The 12,843-nt window shown below is 43.9% G+C and overlaps 1 protein-coding gene across 3 annotated transcripts in view; it reads right to left on the reverse strand.

Annotated features, from left to right (window-relative positions):
• Positions 1-10,960, reverse strand: part of per2 (period circadian clock 2) — a 19,785-nt gene extending 8,825 nt beyond the window's left edge. For 2 of the 3 annotated variants that reach the window (XM_010766346.1, XM_010766344.1), the window contains exons 1-19: positions 10,834-10,960; positions 8,836-9,254; positions 7,762-7,854; positions 7,430-7,584; positions 6,956-7,077; positions 6,646-6,847; positions 5,972-6,023; positions 5,406-5,548; positions 5,124-5,202; positions 4,890-4,996; positions 4,644-4,797; positions 4,420-4,534; positions 4,162-4,311; positions 3,898-3,988; positions 3,602-3,779; positions 3,184-3,308; positions 2,859-3,065; positions 1,469-1,705; positions 263-1,161 (exon numbers count right to left, since the gene is read on the reverse strand). In XM_010766346.1, the coding sequence (XP_010764648.1) occupies positions 263-1,161; positions 1,469-1,705; positions 2,859-3,065; positions 3,184-3,308; positions 3,602-3,779; positions 3,898-3,988; positions 4,162-4,311; positions 4,420-4,534; positions 4,644-4,797; positions 4,890-4,996; positions 5,124-5,202; positions 5,406-5,548; positions 5,972-6,023; positions 6,646-6,847; positions 6,956-7,077; positions 7,430-7,584; positions 7,762-7,854; positions 8,836-9,149 (3,423 nt within the window). In that variant the 5' untranslated portion in view covers positions 9,150-9,254; positions 10,834-10,960. The remainder of the gene's footprint in view (positions 1-262; positions 1,162-1,468; positions 1,706-2,858; positions 3,066-3,183; positions 3,309-3,601; positions 3,780-3,897; positions 3,989-4,161; positions 4,312-4,419; positions 4,535-4,643; positions 4,798-4,889; positions 4,997-5,123; positions 5,203-5,405; positions 5,549-5,971; positions 6,024-6,645; positions 6,848-6,955; positions 7,078-7,429; positions 7,585-7,761; positions 7,855-8,835; positions 9,255-10,833) is intronic. The other variant, XM_010766345.1, reaches the window with a different exon arrangement.
• Positions 10,961-12,843: the final 1,883 nt, after the last annotated feature.

Here is a 12,843-nt window from a genome sequence, read left to right on the forward strand (position 1 = left end):
TTTTTTTTCTCTTAATGCATTGCATAAAGATCGGATCGGGAAAAATCGGTATCGGCAAATTGTCAAAATCAAATGATCGGAATCGGATCGGGAGCAAAAAAAGGTGATCGGGACATCCCTACCCACAACGATTAAGTTTAAGGAGGCTTTGACATATTATCCTCACAGTTTAAGAATTTTACTGGGGAGAAATCATAGGCATCAGGAGACTTGAAGAAGAAAAGAAAGGGAAGGGAAAATAAAAGTTAGCTTCGTGGTTTACCTGCTTCATCTCCCTCTCTTTGGCCTGGTTTCCACTGGCTCCCATCTCCCATTCTGCCATATTATTCCCTTGCCCTCCAGAGGAGAGCGCTGTGCAGTCCTGCCGGTCCACACAGAGCTCCAGCTCCAGCAGGTTGAGGGGTGAGCTGCAGCGAGACTGAAACAGGGGTGGAGACGCCGGGCTTCCAGACTGCGGCGTGGAGGAGCGAGACTGGCTCTCAACCACGGGCGCCTTTGAGGTTTCCGGGCCTGGAGGAAAGTAGAACGCAGAGGGGATGTAGTTCGATTGGAGAGCAAAGTGGTTCGGGGAGTTGAACTGGCTCTGGACAGTGAAGGACGGTGAAGCTGCGAAGTGGACCGGGACTGGAAAGGCAACCGGACTAAAAGGCTGCATTTGGGTGGGGAAGCCAGCAGTGGCTGCGTGGAACACTGGCTGTGGAGATTGCAGTGAGGGGGCCAATGGAGAGAAGGGCATGGGCAGCATTAGAGCCACAATAGGAGCGACCATAGGGGTGGTGAAGGGAGCAGGGTGGATGGGCTGTGGGCAGGGAGGGGGCTGGGTGCCCCGATTGTCCACAAAGCCTTGATGAGTGGCATCTGTGCGGGGGGCCAAGGAATTGGCTCTGGGGTAAACCGGGAGGGGGTAGCCTGGCATCACTGAGGGGTAGGCCATGGGGAAGTTTGACTGCGAGGTGTCAGAGCTCGACCAGGAGGTCAGGTTGAGGCCGTGGGTCAGGAGAGGGGGCCGCAGGTGTTGTTGTCTGTGGTGGGACACGGTGCTGTCGGAGGACTCCATCTGCTTCGCCCGCTTTGACTTGGTCTTCTTGTTCCCTGTGCCTCGCCGAGCGGTGGGCTCTGCACTCGGTTCATCATGCTTGGAGGACTGAGCAGCGGGTATAGCTACAGAGAATACAAATAAGAAAATGTTGAGTCATCTTTTGAATTTTAAGAAATAAACAAGACTTGCAAGTAATAGGCAAGGAGGTTACACATTCAGAAACTCGGGTCTTACTTTTGACCACAATTGTCAGATTGTATAATAATACTGTAATTAACACATTTACGGAGATCTAATAATATATAATGATTATAATCAAGAGTCCAACTTAGTCTATTTAACTTCAAATATTGTTATAACAGAATTTAACAGAGTTATTATCCTTTAAAAAGGCTTTTGATATGCTGTGTTGGTGTGGTGGTCAGGTACCATAGCTGGCGATCTGTTCCCTCTGACGCTCCAGGTACTGAGAGCAGTTTTCTTTAAGCGCTGTAAGTCCTCGATGCTCCTTGAAGCGATACAGAAAGGTCTGCTCCTCCTTCTGCGTATGGGCTGCCAAAACCTGCTTGGTCAACCCGAGTTTCTTATAGGACTCCCTCTCGTGACTGGGAGGTGAAACAACACAGAGAGGAACCCCGGAGATATGGCTGGATTCCCCTATGATCTCTGTATGTCAGAGGGTGACAGCATAGTAATACATTTAGTATACTCATAGGCAATAAAAAATGACTTCTGTAAAGCAACATTTAGCATAGATAGCGACGAGGACAAAAGCAGAGTTGAACGAGCGTTGTAGAAGCTTCAATTGACACATTCACGGACACCATGGAAAAAATGCCTTAAAAATACAAATGGAGAAAAATGGGAAGCCGCTTCCAGGGCTACTGATGTTATTCACATACTTCCATCATGGGGTGGATCAATTCGCCTCGAGTTTGGCTCACTTACTTAATCAAGGATTACCACAATGCTTATTGAAATAAATGTTTTATATTTGTATCAAATGTACAACAAATAGTACACATTTGTTTGCTTTCTGTGTTCATCATCACTGAAGATTTTAAATAATCCGATGATGTTCAAAGTTGTGGAAAAATGAAACGTTATGTATTCTAAGGTGGTGAATTACTCTTTATATGCGCAACTGAATGAGCAGCATCCAATACAATTGCTGGTTTAAGGCAATGAAGCTCACATTAGATTATAATTTATCGCAAATTAATAGTTTTATATAAAATCCAAAAAATAAAAAGTATTTTCTCACCACCTTTGCAGTAATTTTGGACGGGACCCAATAACCCTGCAAACGTTTTGTGCACATTGAGTAGCACCAAATAAGAATTAAGAAATAGTGGAAATAGTTGACTTTCTGTGTTTGACATATAAACTGCCAAGCATCCACTGAACAGACACACATGTAAAGACACGGAGAAAGAAGCGCGAACACATACAGTTGAATTTACAGTGCTGTGAAAAGCAGCGTTGCTGATTTCTTCTGTGTCTTTATATTTATCACTCGGAGAAGCTTAAGATCTTCAAAAAGCAGCTAATGCTGTCAAGTCAACAACAGAGTCTAAGCTGAAGAAGAGTGGGCTGATAATCAATGTTAAAAAAAGTATTTACAGGTAAGGCAGTTATTGCTGATAAATATGCCCAATATCTTTTTGAAATTGTTGATATGTGAAAAATGTGCTTACTAACTTTACACGTTTGTTTGTTTGTTGTCTTAACCATTTTGTCTCAAGATCTTATATCTTTTTATGACTAATATGCAACAGCAGAAGAAATCAGGTTGGAAATATTTTTCACGGCACTGTACCTGAGTCCGGTTGAGGTTTCTTGTCCCCAACATGCACTATGGTGCTAATGTTGCTAAACTGGCTGGTTATGGGCACCACACTTTCGGGTTTGTTTGGTACAGAAAGGGGCAGCGATGTGCCCACTACCGCTGTGGCCGCGTCACTGGACTTTTTGTCGTGATCTTCCAAAGCGGAGAGAGAAGACTGATTCTTCAACAAGGCTGGTTCTGCCAAAGAGAACAGAGAACAAGTGATACTGGCTTCTAGTGAAAGGCCGCATGATGAGGGGACAATAGGTGTCTGCTTTCCTTTCTTTGGTAGTAAAACTGAAGTGGTGAGACATACCTTCAGACACCTGCATGCTGTGAGGTTCTTTCTGTTTGTCCTCATCCGAGTTAGAGGACGTGGTGTTAGAGGAAGAACGGCACTTCCTTTTCATACTGATGGGAACATTACAGCTCTCCAAGTACCTACAGGAACAACAACAACGTAACGTCAATTATATGCAACTAATCATCAGTAAGGCACATTACAAAGCATTTTACGCTGTTAAATAACCATACTGAATAATTGTTACAAGGTTAATAATCATTGAAATTGAACTTAAATGTTATAACCACTGAGAGCAATGAAATTATGTACATTTTCTTTTGTTTTTTTAGTGTGGAAAATGATCTATTCTATAAGATCTTAATTGAAGTTTATATGGCTGGGTATGAATTGCGTGGCTACCACTCATCCACATCATGTCTTTATTTCTTACCTGACAACACTGTCCAGACAGCTGATCTGCTGATAGGAGTAGGCGTTCTGATCTTTGAAGACCGTGTCCTCGTTGGAGGAGGACCGGTTCTCCTCCATCGTGACCCCGGTGTCCTTCCAGTGGAGGGGCGTCGAGTCTTTGGGCCGCACCGCCGTCGAGTGTCTCTGTACACACTCTACTGGAGAAAGGACAGGAGTTAGGGACGCAATTTCACAACGACTTTTAGCTGTCTCTGGTTCAGACACACACTCAAGTATTTACAGATAAATAAGCAGGGAGTTGTCAACTGGACTTACTGCCATTGCTTTTCTTGATGTCTGGTTTGGTTGTCTGATGCTCAAGGCTTTTCTGAAGATGTATTCCTTTACAGATTTCCTGAAAGGTCCGCTGTGAAATAGAAACCGAATTTTGTTGATACGACCATTTCTTAAGACCTTTTGATAAATGAAACAGAATAGAATAAATTGGCTAAAAAGCTGAGGCTGAGTATGAACTTTTCCCATATCATCCCGTAGCAGGACCACGCTGTACTAAGCTGTGAGTATTTGGGTTTTACTCACCGGTCGTGCTTTGTCGCTCACTTCCTCCTCCTCTAGTTGGATCTTGGCCCCGTTGCTGTTGTTAAGGCTCTCGTTAGAGGAGCTCATGCCCACAAGGTGGTCGTTTCTGTTCAGACTGCAGTAACCACTGGAGCCACTGTTATGGACCGGCTGATAGGAACACAGAGGGAACAAAGTTGAAAAAAGGATTGGATTGGATGTTGCTTAAATCCCTCGGCTGTTTACATATCAACACTTGCATCTTTTATCCTCTCTCACCTGCAGCAGGAGCCGGTGGATCTGCTCAGTAATCTCCTGGATGTCATTGTCCACGGTCTTCATCTCAATGACAGTTGAGACAGGGGGCGAGAAAACATCTTCATTCACAGGGCCCCTGGTGAACAAAAAGCACATCAGGATGTATCAGAAGCCGAAATGTGAAACTCCCATATATTTGAAAGCAACCATGACAGACTGTACATCGATTAGACAGTCATACTCACATTCGCACTTTGTGTCTTCCCATAACAAAGGACACCTTGCGGCTCCAGGGGTTGACAAAACTGGACCAGCTGGTGTCCAGAATGAGGTATTCTCCATTTCGCGCACAGAACCGGATGGAGGAGTGGTCGAATGGTTGTCCTGCAAATTGAAGAACTGCAGAGGAAAAGCCAAAAATAATATAGTTAGATCATGTTTGGGAAAGAGACATGGAAACTTCTGAAATCTATTTCATTCTGGGGACTCACTCTTTTTGTGAATGGCCAACATAATCGGTCGGTCATTGGGATGCAGGTGGAGGAGGATTTGTGTGCCAATGAGGTCCTGGGGGAGATACCCAAGGAGAGGAACCGCCCTGAAACACACATACACATGGCAAATTGCTGTGTTAGTTAGCAAACAACAACACCACTTCTTCTTCTTATAGTTTGGGAATAGTTTTGGTTTAAGCTTAGAAGAAAAAACATCCTGCAATCGCTTACCTCTCATCAACATCCTGAAACAAGCAGCTCGGTGTGTGTGTGGTGGTGAAGACGCGTTTGTCGGATGGAATTCTGGGTGCTTAAGGGAAAAGAAAGGATTTTAATTGTTAGAGTCTCTTCTGTATCAAACCTTTTCAAGTTATAAGCTGCAGGAATAAAACAAAAAAAATTCTAACTTATAACTTAAGTCACTTATCTGACAATTTGTATAAATGTTTCTAGTGCAATTTACGGAACTGTACAGTTTTTGAACAGTGTAACAGAGTCATGAATTGTTCTTACCATCATAACCAGAGTGAACTCTCTCTGCCAGCAGGAGGCAGCAGAACTGGTCTTCAGCATGCACTGTATCTGGGACCTTCATCCGGTAGGGCGTCATGCGGAATGGATAGTACTGCAGAAAGCCCTCGCTTTTCTTACCACCACTGGAAATGAGGTAAAAATAAAACAAACCAATTACTACAAGGTTAGGGTTTGTTTCATAAAAGTACAGGCCTTCACAAATAATCTCTGTCCAGGTTTGTGGATTTGAGATGTTATGTTATTGAACACTAGGGGGCAGTGTCTAGCTATGTTTTCATCCATGTCTGTGTACAATTAATGAGTGGTTAGTGTGGGGTTATGATAACAGTTATGCAAAGCAGTCATTACATTACATTGAAGGATTGTTATGTGGAATGATTGTGTTTGTTTGTGTCTGTCTGCCTATATGTATAACACTGGCCTAAAACATTTTATGTGACAAATTAATAAAAAATAACATCCATAGTGGAATGATTAAAAACTACAAGCAGGTATGAGCAACAGATGGCCCAACATAATTGTTTTGAACCAACGCACACACCCACCTGATACGACAGAAGAAGGACTTCTTCTGCATGGAGTCAGGCGGAGATGACTCTGAAACGGGAGAAAGAAATGTTAGAATTCATAAAGCATCAGGAACCGGCTGAATCTGGGTCTCAGCCCCAGCAGGAGATCAAGCTTTGATTAACTCTCCGAATAAACATCACTGAGGCTGCAGCACCACACTATGAATTTTAACAGAGTCAAGACTTAATGAAGTGCATAATAGGCTGCATTAATCACAACAGATACAGTTCAGCTCTGGGTCTGATGTGAAAAAGAAAATGAAGGTCAGAGGCAACAAGTCTATCTCTGATCATCAGACTACAGAGAACATAATGGACTCTCTGAGTGGCTAAAAAATAAATAAAACCTTTTCAAGAGTTAATTGTGAAACAACTCCAGTCTTCTCAAGCACCCAATCCAATCTTCCTTGGTTGAAAGGGTAAGCTTCATGAATTTTATAAAACAGGTCAGGGCAATTTGAATTTAATGGATTACGTTGATGGCTACACGTACTACACTATCACCAAGCAGCCCTGCTTTCTACTGATCTCATTTTCGTATGAATACTTTTGTGTGCTGAATGTAGAAAAAAGACCTGATCCATTCACAGTGTGGTAAGCCAGTACCAATGTGTTGAAGCGGAGAGAGAGAGAGAGAGCCATGTATTTACCTGCTCCGGTGCACATGCTCCAGGAGGGCAGGCGGTACGGCGTTGTGAAGCTGTAGAACACGCTAACATCCTGCGGCGCCAGGAACTCCACAAACTTGCTGTTCTTAAACACGTCTCTTTTGCACTTTAGGATGGAGGCAGCCTGATCAGAAATGTACACTATTCTTCCTGTGGTGAGAGACACTGCTACTGCAAACATGTCCTGTTGAGGAGACATAATCCAAATGGTTTACAATAATGCTCACAAACAAGTCTTTTTACTGTCAATATTTAATAGTTCTATTCTTTCAGTTATAATTCAGGGACTCACATTGTTTTTGAGGGTGTATTCTGAAGTAATGCTGTCTATCTCCTCTATCGTATAAGAGGATACATCCTGGCCTGAAGGTTGACTGTCATTGGTCATCAGCAGCTGGTAATACTCCTCATTGGCTGTAACCCATAGATGGTAATTTGATTAAAATATGGTCAAAACCACAACACAATAAACAAGACAGAATACATAGTATGTGGACATTGATGTTATAAACAGCAATGACGATTCTGTGTAAGGGGTGCAACAAAAAAATTATCTATTTGTAAACATTTATTGTGGTACTCTAAGATGTGCATAGAATTAATACTGTACACACAAAGAAATGTGTGTGGTACAAATAATAGCTATATTTCTTAATGTTAATAAGATTGTAGAGTGTATTTTAAGGCGTCAGCAACTTAAACAAAAACATTATAACTTGGTGTTAACACACAAGACAGAGAAGAGGGAAATGTAAATGCTCTTTACCTTCCATCTGTTTGACGCAGCTCAGTGCGTACTTGAGGGTGTTCAGTGTAGAGGACTTGCTGTTGTGTCTCTTCTCAGTGGGCATGTGAAGCTTCAGCTCTTTCAGAGTTTTAATCATCTCCTTCTGGGTCTTAGCTTTGGCAGACTCCTGACTACTGTAAGTTGCACAATCACACACAAAGAGGCAAGTCAGATACTTTTACAAGAAAAGCAATTCCTCAAAAATAGATTTACATTTTGTTTATCATGAAACCCTTCTAATCTAAACCATATTCAATGCTAGAAAGGGATGAATTTGTTTCCAGTGTTGTAGCAGAGGTCAGTGCACTAACCTGCAGCCGCTGGTTGATGGGTTGTCCTGCTCTGAGCTCAGCAGACTGAAGGCGTTGGAGCTGCTCGGAAGAGACGGACTGTGAGAGTTTGAGCTGTGAGAAGAAGGATAATTCAACAATTTGCAACAAAATTGAGCCAGAAATTACCTTAATTACTTCAAAGAGAGACACAAAAAGAGAGGGAGATCAACTGATTTAATCGCCTTTCTCAGTTAAGTGAAGTTTAACGAAAATATAAAAATTGGTAATTGGTTCCAGTTTGGTGGTATCATTTTTAAATATATCTGACATTAGGCATGTTTTCTACACGCATCTCCTTCTCATGACAGAGACATTTGCTGTTACCGAGGTGCTGCAGCTGACCCCTTTTCTAAATATGTATTATTATCTCACAACGTGGGGTTTTGTTAAAGTGGGCTTGTGGAAGCAAATGGAGAACAATGTGAACCCCATTTAGCAGCCAGGCAACAAAAGAAAGCCCTCCAGTCGGAGGTCAATCCCACCTCCTTGTGGAATAAGTGCTCGTAGGGTGCAAGAATGATGTAAGACTCATGTAGTTGTGTTTGTGTGATCCACTGCATTAACCTACAAGCTTAACTTGACACTAATATGCTAAAATCAGAGCACTCTGACACAGACTCACAACAACTCAGGTTACTATGTATAACATGCTTATCGGGCTCAAACAAATGCCCACCTTTGTAAAATAGCTCATATGCTGTACACCTACAGACTGAGAGCAAAGGAGCTATCCGACCCTGTTTAACTCTGCAACCCAAACTGTTTCAAACAAGTAGGTTCAACAGGCTCAGAAAATTAACATTGGTTTGGTAGAGCTCGGTTATATGGCCCAAAAGGTTTGCCATTAACACATGCACAAATCATACAATTTATTTGATCTTTATGTTAGTTAATTGATGTATCAATGTCACTAAACAGGGTTGCATTGTGAAGTAATAGTATTGTTTTTGATTAGCGCCCAACTATAGTCTCTCTCTCTCTCTTTTTTTTTCTCAATCACAATATGCACGCCAGATAAAAGCACAAGCCTTAATTGCCGCAACCACCACTGACCTTTTGTTGCTTTCAGAAGATTCCAGTATTGCAGAGTCCTTACTGGTGCCATTGGAGCTGCCCATTGAGGCATGGCCAAGACTCTCAGTGCCATGGCTTGTGTTGCCGTGGCTTTCATTGCTGTGTGATTCAGTTCCACTACCGCTGGAGCCACTGCTCTTCATCTCCATGTCCTCCTCGGGGAGCGATCGAGAGCGGGGGATCTTGCGATGCTTGTGCTGCGAGGCAGGAGGGTGCTGACCGCTGCAGGAAGCTCCATCTTGGTCCTGCATCACAGAGAAGCAGTAGTTCTTGGAGTCTGAATCTTCCGACATCAGGAGGAATGCTGGTCTGGGCTTTTTGCGGGATAATTGTAATTTATTAATAAAAAAACGCTATCATCCCAATTTCACAAGGATGTTGCTTGAAAAATTATTGATCTGTGGAGAAAAAGAGAGTATACATATTAGTGATAAAGTTATGCATATTTCAATATTAAGAAAACTGGAGAGACATAATGGTTGAATGATGTACTTATCAAGTTGGATGTACACAGATACAAAAATATTGGCAAGACAAATCGATGCTTTATCAATCCTCCTTCAAAAAGGGGGTATTTTTTTCTCATGTGATATCAGAGCACATAGCAGGGTTTAACCTCTTAGCCTTGTTCACTTGATTAGAAACTTTCAGAACATCTATGGATGAGTAGTATCATCTGGAAGTAGGACAGGAAAGGAACATTTTTCTGTTAATAATTAACAAATCTGTTGGCCCTTTCAGCTGGCATAGTGAAGTGAGTTCAGAATCATCCAGTTTGCTTATCAATGACCCGATTCCAAGTAGTTTATCCTGCGTGAACTGGGTCGACATCCAGGCTAATGACCCGAAAAACTAGAAGGATGAACCAGGGTAATATAGTTTGATGACTGCCCAGTACGATAACATGAAGAAATGATTGAGGAAATTATTTATCTTCAGCCCAAATTGCAGCACTTTGCAAAGTTAAACCCTACCGATACTCTCCAGCCATTATTCCAGTTGCTGCCATCAGGCGGCAGACTGAAAGCCCCGAAGGCCATCCAAAACAATAACAAGAAATCCTTTATTCCACTAGCTGTGACCATTCCTAAAATGAGCCTGTTTAAATAAAAAAATGGAACCAAGAATTCAAAGTAAAATGCCCATATAACAGAAGAAGAACACTGAGTCTGTCTATCATAATCAAAACCTATAGGCCTATCTCCAGTTTCAATACTGTCAGGTTGAGACAATTCTATAGCATCCGTTTGCAAAATTGAAATAATTGTAGAGATCAATAGATGTTGTGATGTTTACAAAAAGTATTGGAGCTACTGCATAATAATCTGGCATTAAGATGTTACTTTGCGCAGTTTAGCATCTTCCCAAACGTCCTACAGTGTTGTTACTACAGTACCAAAATCCAACAAGTGATAAAAAAAGCAAGCTTTCACAAAAGGTTTCAGTATCAAACAATAATACCATATTAGTTGACTTTCAACGTGGCCATACAAATCTAATATAATTGCAAAATAAATAATAATGAATTAATTCTTCCAAGAGGCTAATGTCTTGATGTAAGATTATTTACCTCAAACCAAACTGCAATGCGCCTGACTCAGCATGATCAGACTCTATCTCTCACATCTCTAATCGGTGCTGGATAAAGCCCCCTGCCATGCAGAGCTGTACTCGCTTTATGTAAGGCGTTTGTACCGGCGTTCTCATGTGACAGTGACAGCAGAGTGAGCAGGGCTGGTGTAGTCTACTGACCGGGATTCAGAACCACACTGACACAGTTAAGCAACTTTCATGGTTTACGTTAATTCACAACATTTTACATAATTCACAACACAGCACGTTAACGTTAATGTTATCTTCAATGTTCGAACTTTGAAACATACATTCTCTCTATCGCAGAGCAAAACAATTGCAAGTAAACGTAACACCGCATTTGCATCAGTGCATTTATGGGCATTATAATTAAACTCCACCAACCTCACATAAGGCAAATCTTCTACTGATCCTGCTGTCTCTGTAAAAAATAAAGCCTTGTATCCAGAGCTCTTTGTCGTCTCGAATAGAGAAAGCGTACGGATATCGTCTTTCCCAGGCTGCTCTTTCACACTGCTCTCTCCCGTTCACGTTTCTGGGTACACCAGGACCTCCAGTGGTAGAAGTGACCTAATTTCAAGCCACGCCTCCTCCAGCTCGCCGGCCATTGGTCCAGGGATCCGTCCATCGCTCTTAACTGGCGATGCCCGCCCCCAGGAGGGCGGTTATGCGGCTGCTCCTCCGCGCTGCTACTGGTCTCCCGCGCTGTCAGTCTTTTTATGTAAGCATGACATCGCTTTCACGTGGAAACCTTTATATATACAGTCTATGGTGGAAACCCACGGCAACTTCACTCGCGTCAGAACGGAGCAAATCATATGGAAGCAAATAAGAGACAGAATTATTTGAATTTCATCAGACACACCGAATTTATAGCATTGAAATATTTTACTTTGAAAACCATGTATCTGAATTGTTTTGCTCCGAATTTACCTATGTGAAATAAAAATCTGAAATGTCTTGATACGCAATTTCGAAAGCTGAAATTCAATGTAGGCTATTTGTTTCAGTGTTCGCAAATTCAGATCCAACAATTCAAGTTAAAACAATTTGAATGGTCAAATTCAGATCCCCGCCAGATACTTGACATTCAAGGCCTAGGAGACAGCAAGCCATCTCGGCTTATGGAGAAAATGCTAAATCTGCTAGGGGGGGAAGATCACCGGATTTTATTCACGGAGATTTTCTTGCGTCACTTACCTTCCTGGGTCCAGACGGCGCTGGCCAACACGCCTGTCACGGAGCCCCGTGCCTTGGCTGATGAAGCGGATAGTTTTTTCCTGGCTACACAACAGCCCGGGGCAGAGACGTTAGCTGCGACGCTCAGTGGCCCATCTGCACGCAAGAGAGCATGGTGGGAGCCGGACACGGCAGTTTCGAGCCGGCGTGGAGACACCGGAGAGTGCTTTTACCACGCACGTTTCGGGACAATGGCTAATAAATGCATCGCTCCGTGCAGCTACAAACCCCCGGGAAACGGAGGGGCCGGCGCTCAGTAGTGGCCCTGAGCGTCGGCGGCAAGGGCAGGCTCCTCTTCGTCAGCGACAGCGTTTCGGGGGGCCTGTTTCTGTGTGACACGGGCGCTTAACGGAGCGTAGTTCCCGCGTCGAGTGAAGACATCACCCGTGGTGGGCACGGACCGCGGTTGACGACGGCTAACGGCGGTCCCATTCGCACGTACGGCGTGAGGCCTATGTGTTTGTGCATCGGAGGACAGCATTTCAGCTGGGATTTTGTGACAGCGGACATTTCTTTTCCCCTACTCGGAGCGGATTTTTGGTGTGCTCATGGACTCTTAGTGGACGTTAAGAATAGGCGTTTGGTTGATGCCTTAACGTTTTCTTCCCTCGTGTGCACACTTGGCAGCGCAGCGTACGACGGGTTGTCGGGTTCGCTGTCGGGGGCAGACACCTTTCTCAGACTGTTGGCCGAGTTTCCAGACCTGTCGCTGCCCACCTTCTCTGCGCTTACCACTAAGCATGGCGTGGAGCACCACGTCACTATCCGAGGGGCCTCCTGTCTACGCCAGGGCCCGGCGGTTGAACCCTTCTAAGCTGGCGGTGGCGAGGGCGGAGTTCGCAACCATGGAGCACCTGGGCATTGTCCGCCGCTCCGACAGTCCTTGCACGTCGTCCCCAAACCGAACGGCGGGTTACCGCCGACTCAACGACGCCACTACGCCTGACCGCTATCCGGTGCCGCACATTCAGGACTTTTCGGCTCATCTGGCCGGTACGGGGGTGTTTTCCAAGGTGGACCTGGTGCGTGGATACCACCAAGTGCCCATGCACCCCCTGGACATTCCCAAGACAGCAGTGATAACACCTTTTTGGACTTTTTGAGTTCCTGCGGACGTTCCAGCGTCTGATGGATTCGGTGCTGCGGGACCTTCCG

The sequence above is a fragment of the Notothenia coriiceps genome, unplaced genomic scaffold, assembly GCF_000735185.1.
Source record: "Notothenia coriiceps isolate Sejong01 unplaced genomic scaffold, NC01 NC01_scaffold00003305, whole genome shotgun sequence".
In the NCBI taxonomy this organism is placed as follows: Eukaryota; Metazoa; Chordata; class Actinopteri; order Perciformes; family Nototheniidae; genus Notothenia; species Notothenia coriiceps.